General features: G+C 45.0%; 1 protein-coding gene across 3 annotated transcripts in view; it reads left to right on the top strand.

The window, feature by feature from the left end:
- The window catches only part of snx29 (sorting nexin 29), a 109736-nt gene that overhangs the window by 59962 nt on the left and 35053 nt on the right, over window positions 1-14721 (top strand). For all 3 annotated transcript variants that reach the window (XM_088936522.1, XM_088936521.1, XM_088936523.1), the window contains exons 16-18: window positions 287-403; window positions 4126-4181; window positions 5677-5758. In XM_088936522.1, the coding sequence (XP_088792648.1) occupies window positions 287-403; window positions 4126-4181; window positions 5677-5758 (255 nt within the window). The remainder of the gene's footprint in view (window positions 1-286; window positions 404-4125; window positions 4182-5676; window positions 5759-14721) is intronic.

Here is a 14721-nt window from a genome sequence, read left to right as displayed (position 1 = left end):
TCTTCTCCTTGTTAAATTTTTTCTTACTGTAAAGCGCTTTGAGAAATGACTTTTAAAGGCGTTATATATAAAAATAAAGCTCTTTATTGTGACGTACTGATCTGACTGGTGACCTGAGGTAAAAGCTTGACTCTTCCATGAGCAGGAGTGAAAATCAGGGGGAGATCCCGCAGCCCCATCTTTCCCCACAGTTTGTTCTTTTCCCAGCAGTACGAGGAGCGGTGGGGTTTGCTCCTGGTGGTGGTGGCCGGTGCTGAGAGCTCTGTGCCTGTGTGTTTTCTGGCAGGTTGCGGAGATGCACGGCGAGCTCATCGAGTTCAACGAGAGGCTCTACCGCTCTCTGATGGCCAAGGACAACCTCATCTCCCAGATGAGGCAGGAGCTGATCGACCTCCGGGGCCCGGTGAGTACCCACTCTGCATCTGGGCACCTGGCCCTGGCACAGCACAGACTCCCGTTCTCTCATCCGGGCTCAGTCTTGCTCCTTCTCCAGCTCTGGCATTCCTGCGGTGAATTGTGCATAATCCCTCCTAATGTGTTCTTCTTAAGAGTTTCATTCCTTTACTTTAAGTGAGTTGAAGTCAGGAGCCAGGGTAAGGAAGAATAATTCATATTTAAGGCTTACGTTGTTTAATTCTTAAAGGTGTTTTAGGCTGACAGCCCCTCCTTGTCCTCTTCACAGCCCCTGGTGCAGATTTTCCAGCGTAGGCGAACTGGAGGGCAAAGTCCCTAATCCCTTTACGGTGTCTACACCATTTGACTACAGTGCACAATAAGGGCCAGTCTGTGCTAAGGGGGTGCAGTGGTTCTGTGGAATATTTCCTCCAGCACTAGGAATCTGTGACTGTGCTGCACCCAAATTTGCAGAAAAGTCAATTGCATGCTTCTCACTTTGTTGCTGGTTCTGCCTTTATCTCTGCCTTGTTATCTCTGTCCCTCGCCATCCTGCTTTGCTGGGCTGAGTATATCCTGCACAGAGCTGATATGCTATTATCCCATGCTTAGGTGTGTGTCCCAGTGGCCTGGTAGCAGTTTTATCTCTTTCAGTGGCATGGGGGGTGGGGGGTTTCCCAGCATTCTTCCTCACAGGTGCGGGCTTTGATGTGGGTTCTGGGGCTGGACTCTAGCTTGGGGTCTGTTAGCAGTTGTAAAGGGGCCTTGGCTTATCTGGCAGGTACAGTGGATAGACTGCCCCCTGCGATTCAGGAGGCAGGTGCTCTGCAGGTGTTCTTGTCCTGCAGACACTGCAGCTCTCAGATACATCTGCCAAGAGATTATAGTGAATGTGCTCTGCAAAGGTTTTGACAGGTTTTGAAAAAGTATGAAGGTTTTTTTTTTTAAAAGACAGATGAAATAGAATCTCCTGATATGTCCCTTCTGTGTCATTGCTTTTATTTTTTTATCACATAAAGGATTAACAGCACCACAGTCTCGTGGATATCACAGAGAATATAGCAGAAGAATTTGAATTATTATTACAGAGTTGCCAAATGGGACTCTCAGAATGGTGACCTGGGACCGTGCTCACTGCCATAGGATGAGACATTAAGCCCAAGTCCTGAACGTTTGGTCTTTTTTAAATCCTGTGATACTGTTCTGTAGCATGTAGTACTGTTGTGCTGTGCAGGGGGACTGCTGGTGCAGAAAGGCTGCTCAGCTTCCGCCAGGAGAGGATGAAGAGAATCTCCTCCTGTGTCTGAAGCGCTTTGGCTAGAAAAATCTACATTCCAAGCAATTTATGGTCTTTGTCCTTCTCCTCATTCTGCTTCTGAATCTCTTATATCTGCGATAGTCTATCCGCTGTACTCAGCTCGTTTGATCATTTTGTTTAACCTTACATACGCTGCCTTCCAGGACCCCGGTTCTAAACTCTCAAATTTGTTTCTTCCAATACCGAATCACGAGGCCGCATTGTCAGACTGGGCGGCTGGTCACCGTGGTGTACCTGGGTAGAATGCACTGCCCCCTCCGCAGTAACCCAAGACATAAAGATACTTCAAAACGGTTGAATGTCCACCTGCCCTCTCACCATCCCACACCAGATGCTGACATTCTCGGTAATGCTGGTTAAAGACTAAAAATTTCAGCAGCTGGAAAGGCAGAATTCAAGAGCCCAATAGTGTCAGGAAGAGAAAGGGCTGCCACACCCTGTAGAATTAATCAACAGAGCCAGTAAGGGAAAACCTCATACAATACATGCCTCTGGATTATAAATGGATTATATGTTATTTCTCATATTGGGGACCATGATGTCCATTGACAGTGATTAGACCTCTCCCTCATAAACAATTGATCAGTCAGCTGTAACTTTTGGTTATAAATGTCAAAATGCCTTCATAAGAGCCTGTTGGAGGTGAACACAGCTGCATTGCGGTAAAGTTATTTATTAAAACCCATATTGATTGGATGTATTTATATAGTGAGGAGCACCGCGCTGTTAAAGCTCAGGTGAAGACATGAATTGGGATGTTTCGTTCAAGACCTGCATCACGGGCTTCTTGCAGTAGTAGCACAGCGTACTGCTTACTTCTTATAACTGGGTAAACAGGAACGGATAGAAAATCAAAGTAAAAGGCTTCATATATCCCTGGACACTCAATCTTGCACCCTTCCAGAGTCCACTGACAAAGCTTTCCGAGGCAGCGTCTGTGTCTTTGCGACCCTCTGGAGTGGAGAGCAGGGCTGTGGTTGTGCCCTCTGTGCCATGGTCTCTGAGCCACTTCCCCAGTCTGAGAGCTCGGGGCTCTCGTGTAAGAGCAAGGCCGGGGCGGTACTGCAGATCAGAGCCCATGCCAGCAAGGCTACTGTAGGTTCCTTCAGCCCATAGACGGCCTTCTTGGTAAAAGACAGGTGACCACAGCTGGACTGTCCACCTGCTGTCTGTTCTCTCCTGTTCCGCTTGCAGTTTAAACTGTGATGGCTGGTGTGTGCTCAGGTCTCCTAGCTTACTGCAGTGGTCATTCTACTGCAGCATGATGTTCTCCCAGCCATGGAAAGCATGATCAAACTTCTGCGTTATCTGCTTTTGCAGCATGTGATGTATCAGGATGGGTATATGCAACCCAAATTGTGTACTATTTTAATAGAATATTTATAGTGTCAGCTGTATCAAAGGCAGTTGACTTAAGCAGTGATTCTGTTTGAGATTTTAACAGTGTTAATAGCAAAGACTAAAACAGGACAGTTGGGAATCAGTGGTCTTTTGCAGACAAATAATTGAATGTGTTGGCTTAATTAATAATTTTGCACTTATTTGTAATCACTAAGAAATGTGATTTTTTTTGCGGTGCACCTTGGTTCCTTGAAAATGAACATTATTGTGATAAAACAATGGCAATGAAATGAATGCACTATAGTTCTCCAAAGGGAATGTCAGTAATAAAAGTATATTTACTAGTCATCAAATATACTTCCACTGTTCTGCACACTGCCTCTAAAGTGATGACACTGAGCGTATTCATTAATGTCTGAAAACTTGAAAGGATGCATTAATGATGCATTCTTTCAGTGCGCCAGCTCCAGTTTTAATTATGTATAAGATAAGATCACTTTATTGGCCATATACAATTTCCTTGTATTAGGAATTTGTCTTTTTGAACTTTCGCAATCCCAACTTCCTCTCCCTGAGACACACAGACAGGGAGAGAAGCTGGGGGTCAGAGCGCAGGGTCAGCCATCTATACGGCGCCCCTGGAGCAGCTGGGGTTAAGGGCCTTGCTCGGGGGCCCAACGGAGTAGGACTCCTCTGCCGGCCGCTGGATTTGAACCGGCAACCTTTCAGCCACAGGCGCAGATCCTGAGCCACAGAGCCACCGCTCCGCCCTGTATTGGGAGCTACTTTATTTACTTGGGAAAACTACTTTGCTAACGCAAAATGCTTCAGGTTTTTATTTATAGGTGAGAAGTGATGGTTTTTATTCAGCCTCGAGACGATGGGAAGTCATGTTACAGGCGACACATGGCAGAGGTGTTGAAAGTGAAGCTGTTGCACCGCAGCACGAGGCTGCGACGTCTCTCCACGGCTAACGCGCGTGATGATCTGCAGGGGCTGGGGCAGCTGTCTCACTCTTCCTGCAGTCCCAGCTCTGGGATTGAAACTCTGGTCTCCATTCCTTTCTCTGCCAGGTCCCTGGAGACCTCAGCCAAACCTCGGAGGACCCCAGCCTGTCAGACTTCGAAACGTAAGCAGGTTCCTGGCCTTGTTCTGCGCTCGCTGTTCTTCGAAAAACACTAGTCTTCCAGCTGTGCCGCTCTGTGGTCTGATGCTTTATTCGTTGTAGAATGTGTGCCCTTTCTTCTAACTTGGATTCAAAAGAAATCCGAATGCAGAATAATCAGAAAAGTCAATGAAGTTTTAGTGTCTTTTCTTTGTACTACTTTGTTTCTAAATTTATTTTTTTTCCCAACTTAGAACTTCTGTGTTGTCAGTACTGCAAATGTGACCTTTTCTGTTTCTTCTCCCAGGGGAGTGCTGCTGAAATTCAGAAGCACTTCTTTGTGGTGATACTGTTTGAGCTTTATTCAGTCCTAAGAAAGCTAAATGTCTTTTGGAGTCTATGTTAAAATACACTTGCTGAAGAGTGGAGGTGTTTTGAAAGAACTATAATTTTGTTTGGACAGGATTGAGCAGAAGTTTTTTTTTTTAATAATAAACGGCTTTAGTTATTTATCTTCTAAATATTTGTCTTGCTATCAAAAGAATGTGTGAAGTTATCAGACATTGCTCAGACTCACTGTAATCCTTCTGGAAGTCGATTGGATTGTGTCATCGGTAACCTTTTTGACAATTAGACAATAAGTCTAACAGCGCCATTAACTAATCACGGTGATTGATACACCTGAAAATTGCTGTGATTATATTTCTACATGCCTGACAGATTGACAGCTCTCTTTTGTGAATAAAACATTTTTTCTCCCAAGTGCCTCTCAGTGACATGAAGGCACTAATTGAATCACTCTTAATGCCCCTACCAACATCTGAATTGACATGCTTCAATAATTAATAATGCCTTCACAAATTTAGTGCGAGTCAGTGGGTTATCTTCTGTATGATTCAATATTAAACATTCCTCTTGGATATGAATATTCTTTTGGGAGTCGTTTCTTGCTTCAATAAATCCTAATGTTGTACCAGATAATTAGTGCTTTTGACATCCACAGATGAAGACGATTTATAAAGTGTTTTTGCGTCATTTTTCTTGGTTCCTTGAATAGATAGATACTTTATTGTCCACTACTGTGGAAATTTATCTTTGGCTTCTCCCATAGAAGTGCAAAACACACATGCAAAACGCTGACAAATCGTTGAAAACACTCAGCCTCAGTTTGCAGGTGCGTCTTCAGTCCGTTGTCGTGTAATTTTGTCTTGATTTCGGGGGATGTTAGCGTTTAGGTGCTTAGTCCTCGAACCAAGTTTGTAGCTGAAGCAAAAATCAAACTACAGCAGCCCTACGACCCTGAGTGTTTTGTGCCGCAGTGTACGTCGGAACACAAGCTGAAGCGTTTTCTGACGTTCGGAACCCCTCCTGGGTGTGTCATGGTAATTTAGCGAGACTACAGTGTGGACTTGGACGGAAGTGTGCTGGAATGCCAAGCCCTGCGGTGTTGATTGCCTTGTGCAAGACTGGCGTGGCATGGCATGGCTGTCTGCTGACATGTGCCCATGTTTCTCCTCAGAGCTCACCGGGCCCTGGTCAACGTCTGGATCCCCTCTGTGTTCCTGCGTGGGAGATCAGCCAACACCTACCACGTCTACCAGGTCAGAGTGCCTTTATCAGTGCTCTCTGATGGCAGTGTGCAGGCCTCTTGCGCAATTGTACCATGAGTATGTTGTGTGTCTCGGTTTCCCATAGTTTGTATTGTGGTCAGCTGTGACATCCTGCTCTTCTCTGCGAATGTACTGTAACTACACATCAGCCATAGCCACTCACAACTGACAACACACCGGAGCTCAGCAGGCGTGAGCCTGGTCAGTACCTGGGTGGGAGACTCCTGGGAAAAACTAAGGTTGCTGCTGGAAGAGGTGTTAGTGGGGGCAGCAGGAGGCGCTCACCCTGCAGTCTGTGTGGGTCCTAATGCCTCAGTATAGTGACGGGGACACTTTACTGTAAAAAGACGCCGTCCTTCGGATGAGACATTAAACCGAGGTCCTGACTGTCTGTGGTCATTAAAAATTCCAGGCCGTTTCTCGAAAAGAGTAGGGGTGTAACCCCAGCGTCCTGGCCAAATTTCCCATTGGCCCTTACCAATCCTGGCCTCCTAATAATCCCCATCTCTGAACTGGCTTCATTACTCTGCTCGGCTCCCAACTAATAGCTGATGTGTGGTGAGCGTTCTGGCACACTATGGCTGCCGTCACATCATCCAGGTGGGGCTGCACACTGGTGATGGTGAAGGGGAGTCCCCATTACCTGTACAGCGCTTTGAGTGGAGTGTCCAGTGAAACTCTGTGTAAGAGTAAGGAATAATTATTATATGTGTGGAAGGGCCCCAGACTGGCCCCAGATTTCCAAGGTCATGGGACTGGGCAGGACATTTCCTGCAGGCCTTTGCTCTGCTCTTCTCCCAGACCGAGGACAGGCGACGGGGAGCAGGGGGATGACTGTGCACTTTTTTAGTGAAAACCTGTAGGAATTTGTTCAGAACAGAAGGAAATTGATTTCTGATCCGGAGGGAGGTGCTGTTCAATAAAAAAAGTTTTCCAATAAGAGCTTGTCAGAAATAAAACAACTATAAACGAACGTAGGAATTGCAGTATGCATTTATGACACTGTGTCGGGAACAGAGAAATTGGCCAACAGAACATACACTTCGGCAATAAATTTCCCCTGAGAGGGTTTGCTCCTTTATAAAACAATGGTTTATGTACTGAATGATTTGTAATTTTCTTTCAAGGATCACATGTCTGTGCTAATCTGGGGTTGAGTTGATTTACAGAGCGGTGGTTTCCATTGTTAACATTTCAAAGGTCTTCTGAGGGTCTTCTGTCGGATCCATTACTTGACATGATTTACAGCACTCAACGGAGACGAGATTTGTTATCGAAACGCACTGAGATGAAACTGGGTGTTCTGTGTGCTAAATTGAACCGCTTGCTCTCTGTTCTCAAAAGACGTTAACCCTTCTTGATCCAGCTTCCTTGCTGCTGCCGTGAATTCTTGTGCGAGTGGCGATATAAATCATTCTGCTTCCAAGATTGATTAAAAACGGCTCATTATGTCCTCACAGAAGATCCGTGATTGATCGTTATTATACTTAACATATTGTTGTTTCAGAACTTCCCACATTCTTTTTCATTTAACAGAATAAAATTTGACCTTGTTAAAATTCAAGGGTGGTCGGATCTGCCTTGATTGGATTAATAAACTGCATACTTTTCTTTCATGAGGAACCTCTGTTCTCGGGCAGAGAAAGCTTTTTTTTCTTGTAAATTAAATTATGGCCAATCTTCTTTATTATTGAGAATTAATATGATCTTTATAGAACAATACTGCTGTACAAAGCCCTCCTGTCAGTCAGCCCCTTGGTCTCAACAGGCGTAGGTGGCGGAGTGTAGCTGTGGACAAAAACTTCTCCCACCTATCCGCAATTGAAAAATAATACAAATTCTGGAAACTCATCATTGTATTCTGAGAAAATATCGCTGCGCTATCCTGAGAATCAACCAAATGTTGGTGTGCAGAATATTACATCAGCAAATTGCAGTTCTGCAGCCTTTTAAATATTTTTTGAGAAGACAAAAGTTAACATGCCCATCACAGCTGTACATCCCAGTATATGAATGTATACATAATACATTTATAGGTGCTGTTTTCTAGGCTGTCCTCATTTATGAAGTTGTGTTCCGTTCCTTTTTAGTGGAAAGTGTGTTAATCTACCCCGGTAGAAGTTCTTTGTAAATCATGCTGTCTGGGTTTTATTGTTCTGATTACTCAAACTGCTGGGACAGTAGGGCGTGCGAGTTCAGGCGCTGTTATCACTGATGGGACAGAGCAGGCTCAGATGGCTTGTTGGCTCAATTTTTATTTTTTTGCAGTTGTGTTTTGGTAAGAAGCGCTCTAGCTTCTGTCTTTGTCTGTGTTAACTGGGGGGCAGGAGTTTAATTATGGATTTCCAGCTCTTGTGTTTTTTCAGCCACACCGTCGGACATGTGTTAGACTGTTAATGGAACCAGTCGTTGAGTCACAGCTCTGCTGGCTGAAGTATCTGTGGGGAAAATCTTAACACTTTTCAAAAGTGTTTTGTTGCCTTTTGTTTCTTTGCTGCATTCTGAAGTGGAGGATGATGGCGAGTTCTTTTCATGAGTGGGGTTTTTAAGCTCACCGGCATTGTGAATGTGCCTTGTTAGTACAGCGTGCTGATTTTTCTGCTTCGCTTTGCTTAATTTGCTGCTCGTCATTCCTGTACTGCGTAGGGTCTGAGTCCCCTGTTGGTTTTCCCCTTTTATTTGGATCACGGGCCTGTCGAACACTGCCGCTAACTAGGCCTCGTTAAGTATTATTGGTGGTAATTAGGGAAAAACCTCTCCCGTCATGTATGCCAGAGTAAAACACCACAGATTGCATGATTGCAACAGGAGGTTTTTTCTCTAATGAGCATGCTCTTTTTTTCCCCGCACATTGACCAATGTGTCGCCTTGGAATCTCGTCGCCTTCTGTTCGAAAATTAATATTTTATGAGGAAGGTTCCCCATTCTCAGCCTTGTCAGTTTGTGTCCAGGATGAAGAATTGCTCACCCTGTGAAGCACCGCCACCCTCAAACCCAATTTGTGTGCGTCGTAAGGAAACGGAGGGATAAAACCAAAGGCCTAGGCTTTGACTGATCACTGAGGAATGATCTGGACTCGCGCCGGGCCTGCAGGTAATCGTGCCGGGTGAAAGGGTTACGGGTTTGCAGGTCTGGCGCGTTTAACCCCACCCCCCTTTCCTGACGGATCACACAGACCCGGGGTTTCAGCTGCGCTTGTGCCAACAAAAAAAGGGAAGATGGTTAATGCATATTCTGAATGTTCTTGATATAAAAAGAGAAGAATTAATGCAGCCGTGAGCATTTCCAGTCCTGCTGGCTGTGTGTGTTTGATGCGCATATAAATACCGCGCCGTTCCTCTTTCATCCCCCTGCTCCACATTCCCCAGCTCTGATAAAGAGGCCACAAGGCCCAGAGAAGGAGATGAGCCTGTGTCTTGCGTCTTATTGATAATTCACTCAGAATGAGCTATTCCCTTTGATCTGTTAACCAGCTGAGCAGAGTGCTTCCCAACAATGTCAGCGTGTCAGACTTTCTTCTTTTTTTTCCCCCTTTTTCCTGTTTCGTATTTCATCCCCCTAGCTCGCCAGGGATGTTAATGAACTCCGGTTTTGTTTGTTTTTGTTAATTTCCCTCCCCTGTTTATGGTTGCTGGAGGCGCAAAACACGAAATGCCTCAGAAAGGCCTCTTTCCTTCCACTCGTCACCGGAGGCAGTTTGTCGTGAGTTACCTTCAAATAGCGCTTGCTGTCTGTCAGAAGCAAAATATGTACATATAAAGTGAGTCCTATTAGAATGTATCATTGAAAAAATGTTAATTTTTTTTTTTTTTTACAGCTCGTTGGTGAACAGCCACAGCTCATTTATTGTCTGTGATTCCTAGTCCCACAGAGAGATGAGAATGGCCTTGCTCAGTGCTCGGCATTAAAAGGCTTGGTGAACTGAGAATAGCTCTAATACTCATTAATAAAATGACAGGGCTGTAGAGCTGAAATTGAGTGTTCCTGTGTTCATTATTCGGTTGAATTTGCTCTAGAGGTGAGGTTTTAGTGATTTTGCTCTTTAAGGTGTCCCAGTTGTATTATATATATATATAAAAAGAAAACATCTTTACCTACGTCTCAGTTTCCTTGTTAGGACATAATAGCAGCTACAAATGAGAGAAGGTCATTCTGCCCATCTAGCCTATATGGTGGTTAGTAACTAATTGATCCAAGGATCTTATCTTCTCTGTTCGAGAATAAAAAGGTTCAGTTCTTTCAGCCTGTCAGGGTGGGACTTTCCCTTCAGCTTCAGAATGTTACCGGTTGCTCTCCTCTGGACTGATCCCAGAGCTGATTTCTTTTCTTTAGCATGGTGGAAGGAAAGTGGAAACACAGTGGTTGAGAATAGAGCTCCTTTGTCTGTGACGTTCATTGAGCTGTAGTGAGTAACGGAGAGCTGCTTTGGAAACAGTTGCTCGTGGGGTCAGGCGCAGCTGGGTGAGAGAGACCCTAAAACCTGGCCGTTGCACAGGGTTTAAAACCCTGACGCACTTGAAAAAGTTTGCCCGGAAATCTCTGCCGACTTTTCCTGAACTAGCGCTGACAGCCTGCGTGATTAACCTTACATCGTAGGCTCATTACAAAACCAGCGCGGTTTTCATTTATCCTCATTATCTCGGCACTAAAAACGTAGCCTGTGATTAATATATTTGGGCGCGCGTGTGCTGCCTCTTTCTCGGCGAATGCATAATGGCTCTTGCGTAGGCTCTGTTTATGAGCTGTGGCCGGGTGATCTGACTTGCTAACTGGTCCTGAAACATCCTGTTTTGCACAGGTGTCCCGTAGACATTTTACTTATTAAACACTCTCACTTATTCCTCTGACATGAACATGTACTCCCACAGTGCCGGGTTGTTTAATATGCCTTAATAATATGTTTAATATGTTTAATTTTGGAGCCTATCGCTAGTTTGAGGCCTAACTTGTAGCCCAAGCCCTGGTGATTCTGAGACCTGGCTTATAGTTTTCTTCATTCCCAGCTGGAAGAGCAGATTGACTTAGTGTGGAGTAGACGGGTTTACACGGCAATCTGGACTGGCAGTTCCTGCCTCTCCACTTGCCAAGAAAGCAGTTCGCCTTCCTCACGATGCACCCGGCCTGGCTAATGGCTCCGGTAGTGTTTCTCGGGGGCTCCCTTGGCCTCCCCCATAGGCAACTGCCCGCTCGTGTGTCTCGGTGTGGGTAGAGCCAGTTCAAAATGCTCCTGCTATGTGGAAAGAGCCCACAAGCGCAGGCTGCAGAACAGATTGGGCACAGCTGAGATCTAGATCAATTAAATAGGCCACCCAGACAACAAAAGACAAAGCTACGGACATAGGAAACGCCGTAGATCAATGGTTATTCGGTGATCGATAATCTGACTTCCACAGGTTTTCTGGCGGTTAGGGCCATTCCAGAGAAAAGTCATACAGGATTTTCAAGCCACATTTTATTTCTTGTAAACCAAGCACTGTACATTTAATATGTAGTACTTAGCATTAAACAAGCTCGAGTAAGGTGTCCTTTTTTTAGTATTACTGTACTCCATGCTTTCTTAATTATAATTTTCATTTATAATAAATACATTCAAAACACTATAAAACATACATAGTGTTTTGAATTTAGCCAAAGACGCAATGCTGTAAATGAATGCCTAGAAGAAGCTACTGGAAAACCCTGACGTGATTTTGAAAGTGCAGCGACCTCTGCCCCCCGGAGTGCTGGATAATCCAGTTTATCCCGCTTCTTCGCTCTGTCGCGGTCCTGCCTGGGTTAGAGTGCAAAGGTCTGCAAACACAAACTTAAAAGGAGAATGATTCTCCTGTGAACCTTTCGCCATAGAACGAAAAAGTGCACAAGGCTAAGTGGGTGCTGTCAAGTCTCATTCTTTCTTGAATGACTCTTTCAAAATGCCAGCGCCATGGAATCAATTTCACAACGTAACGCGAGGCCAATTGTGCCCGTTTTTGCAAAACAGGCAGGTCTGTGAGCCCATGACCTGCAAGTTCGATGGCCAGGGGAGACTGCTTTTCACTGCTGGGGAATTGCAGCCACACCTGAAAGCATATTGTGATGCTCTGTATTACAAGGGAGGTTCTTTTCCTTGTCATGGATGTGTCCAGGAGCAACTTAGGGAAGGGGTCAGTGAGGGAGAACATTGTTTGCATTCTTTCACTGAAAAAATTCCATTATGAGACCCGCTCTGTTCCTGTGGGTCTCGATTCCCCATCATGAGACCCGCTCTGTTCCTGTGGGTCTCGATTCTCCATCATGAGACCCGCTCTGTTCCTGTGGGTCTCGATTCCCCATCATGAGACCCGCTCTGTTCCTGCTGCTGGGTCACTTCTCCATCATGAGACCCGCTCTGTTCCTGTGGGTCTCGATTCTCCATCATGAGACCCGCTCTGTTCCTGTGGGTCTCGATTCCCCATCATGAGACCCGCTCTGTTCCTGTGGGTCTCGATTCCCCATCACGAGACCCGCTCTGTTCCTGTGGGTCTCGATTCTCCATCACGAGACCCGCTCTGTTCCTGTGGGTCTCGATTCTCCATCACGAGACCCGCTCTGTTCCTGTGGGTCTCGATTCTCCATCACGAGACCCGCTCTGTTCCTGTTCATCCTCTACCTATGATGCCAGAGAATGAATTCTCCTCAGTTCCTGCTCCTTGGATAACAGAAATAGTGGAAGAACCTGGCTTGGCTTCTGCTCGTCCTCAGAATGCCTGGACACAAGCTTCCTCTCTGCAGTTGCATGTGTCATTAGCTTTTTATTAACAGATCATCTGTTTTTTTATGTTTGCAGATTGCAGCTCCCTACAAGCGCGATGCCCTTAAGGCGTCCATCTTTCGCAAAAGTTCCTCTGGAGAGCAGGCCACAGAGTAGGCAAATGGATTTTGAAAGCAAGTCTCCCAGACAGTTAAACAGGACAGAACAATTTTTCTTGTCTGCCAAATAAGAGGAAAGAGTCCTTTCGTTGAGATCTTAACTTAAAAATGGGCTCACGGAGTATGACGTGCAAATAAATATTTTGCAGAGCTGAGGTCATCAAATACTGCTTATGATGAATAAAGTGAATGTAAGGATGCCTGTTTGGATATAGTTCAGACTATGGTGCAAATTTCAGTCCTCAGGTGCAAATTGTACACACCTGCAAGTTTCTGTTCAGCAGAAACAAGAGACGTCTGTGAAACGCCACCACGCAGCACTGGGGTTCTCGTTCAGGGCTGGTGTCCGGCCTGTGTCTAGTATGGATTGGGTCAAGCACGTGGCTGTTGGCTCCGCAGGCTCACAGCTCTCATGGGTCCCAGACCCAAGACCTGGCCAGACCAGGGTCACCTCTCCCTGTGTCTGTGTGGGGGTTTGTGGCTGCCATTCTCCAGTTTTCTCCAGTTTTCTCCAGTTTTCTTGAGTTTTCGATTGTCCCCGTGTGTGCCCTGCGATTGACTGGCGTCCTCTCCAGGGGGTCGTCCTGCCTAGTCCCTGTGCCATGTGCATTTAGAACAGAGAGGTTGCCCAGACCCTTACCTGGAGTAAGCGCTTTTCTGCTAATGAATTATTATATCTTGGATGCTGGCCTCTTTTTCTGCATTAGCATTTAACTGCTGAGAGCAGTTACTGGGGAAAAAAAACTACTCATAGCAGTAACCTGAAATCCTGAAGACACCCAGAGGAGTTCACCTAGATTTGGTGTTTTCAGGAGCACTACAGCAGAATAAAAACACATTTAGGACCAGAAATTGTGCTTCTTTCCCAGAGGGGAGCCGTAACCTTCTCTTCTTTTTTCTTTGGGTAAACACTTCTTGAATAACAGAGCTTTAGAAGCATTGTTGCTAGACTGCAAATGCAGGATCTATGTGAGGTGAATGCTGGCGATGTGAGTGAAGTAGAAGCAGATTATTTTTCAGGTGATATTGAAGCCAGGGTAGAGGTGTGTTAAAGAAGGAATCACAGCCGCTCTTCCAGTAGGTGGCAGTGAGATTGTTGCATATTTCAGCCTACCATCCCTAGCCCTTCACTTATGCCCATCTGGAATATTTTCTCTTTAAAAAACTGAGGAAAAGGCCTCATCTGCTTCAAATAATAGTATGTTATGATGTTAATGAAGGGCAGCAGAAGGATTGTGGATTGTGGCTGTCCCAAACACAAGATCTGAACACTGCAATGTGACTGCCGTGAGAAAAGGACTGACTTTCTTGAGCAAGATTAGTTGACATTTTGATGATTTTTAAAGAATTATACTTTTTTCAGTTTGCAGTTGTCATGTCTTGCCTACAGGTGCTTCTTCATGGGTTGTAATTCAAGTGTGGAACCTAACAGAACTGTATTTTCCAAAACGCCTTGTTCCTTCTGTTTGATACATTAGTGCAAGGCACTCATCCAGCTGAATTCACACCCGGCTGGGGTTTTCTTCCTGGCTTCGTGCACCTCAGCTTCATGGCTGGAGAGCCCTGTGTTTTCTGTGTGGAAAGTGATTCAGTTTGAAAACTCTGCCATGTGGCTGTGCTCTGCTGCCAGTAACTATCTTTAGCCAAGAATTGCTGAGTTTTAAGTGTTTTAATTTTATGTCCTGGTCTGTATGGTGTTTTCACGCCTCCTTTATATATTTACCCAAATACACAGCATACAGATCTGTCACAAGACATTAAACACAATGGATTGAAGCATAAACATGAAGCCATTTGTGACAATGTCCCAGATGCTCCTGTTTGAGCTTTCTTTTCACACAATGGATCAATGGAATTGAATGGGTGCATTTAGAATTAATAGTTGTGTGTGGTTTTCATAAAATGTGGTGGGAAAACGAAATAAATACAGAATAACCTTAATTTTATGTAGAATTGAAGGAATTCAGTCATGTTAGAAATTAATTTTTTGTATTAGTAAAGTAACGAATCCCATTTTTTTAAGGGATTTTAATTAGGCTGCAGTGTGTTAGGCTGAGAGTGTTATC

Source organism: Atractosteus spatula, chromosome 18 (assembly GCF_055471065.1).
Source record: "Atractosteus spatula isolate fAtrSpa1 chromosome 18, fAtrSpa1.hap1, whole genome shotgun sequence".
Classification (NCBI taxonomy): Eukaryota; Metazoa; Chordata; class Actinopteri; order Semionotiformes; family Lepisosteidae; genus Atractosteus; species Atractosteus spatula.
The sequence above is the reverse complement of the archived record's forward strand: the minus strand, read 5'-3'. Positions and strand labels throughout refer to the sequence as shown.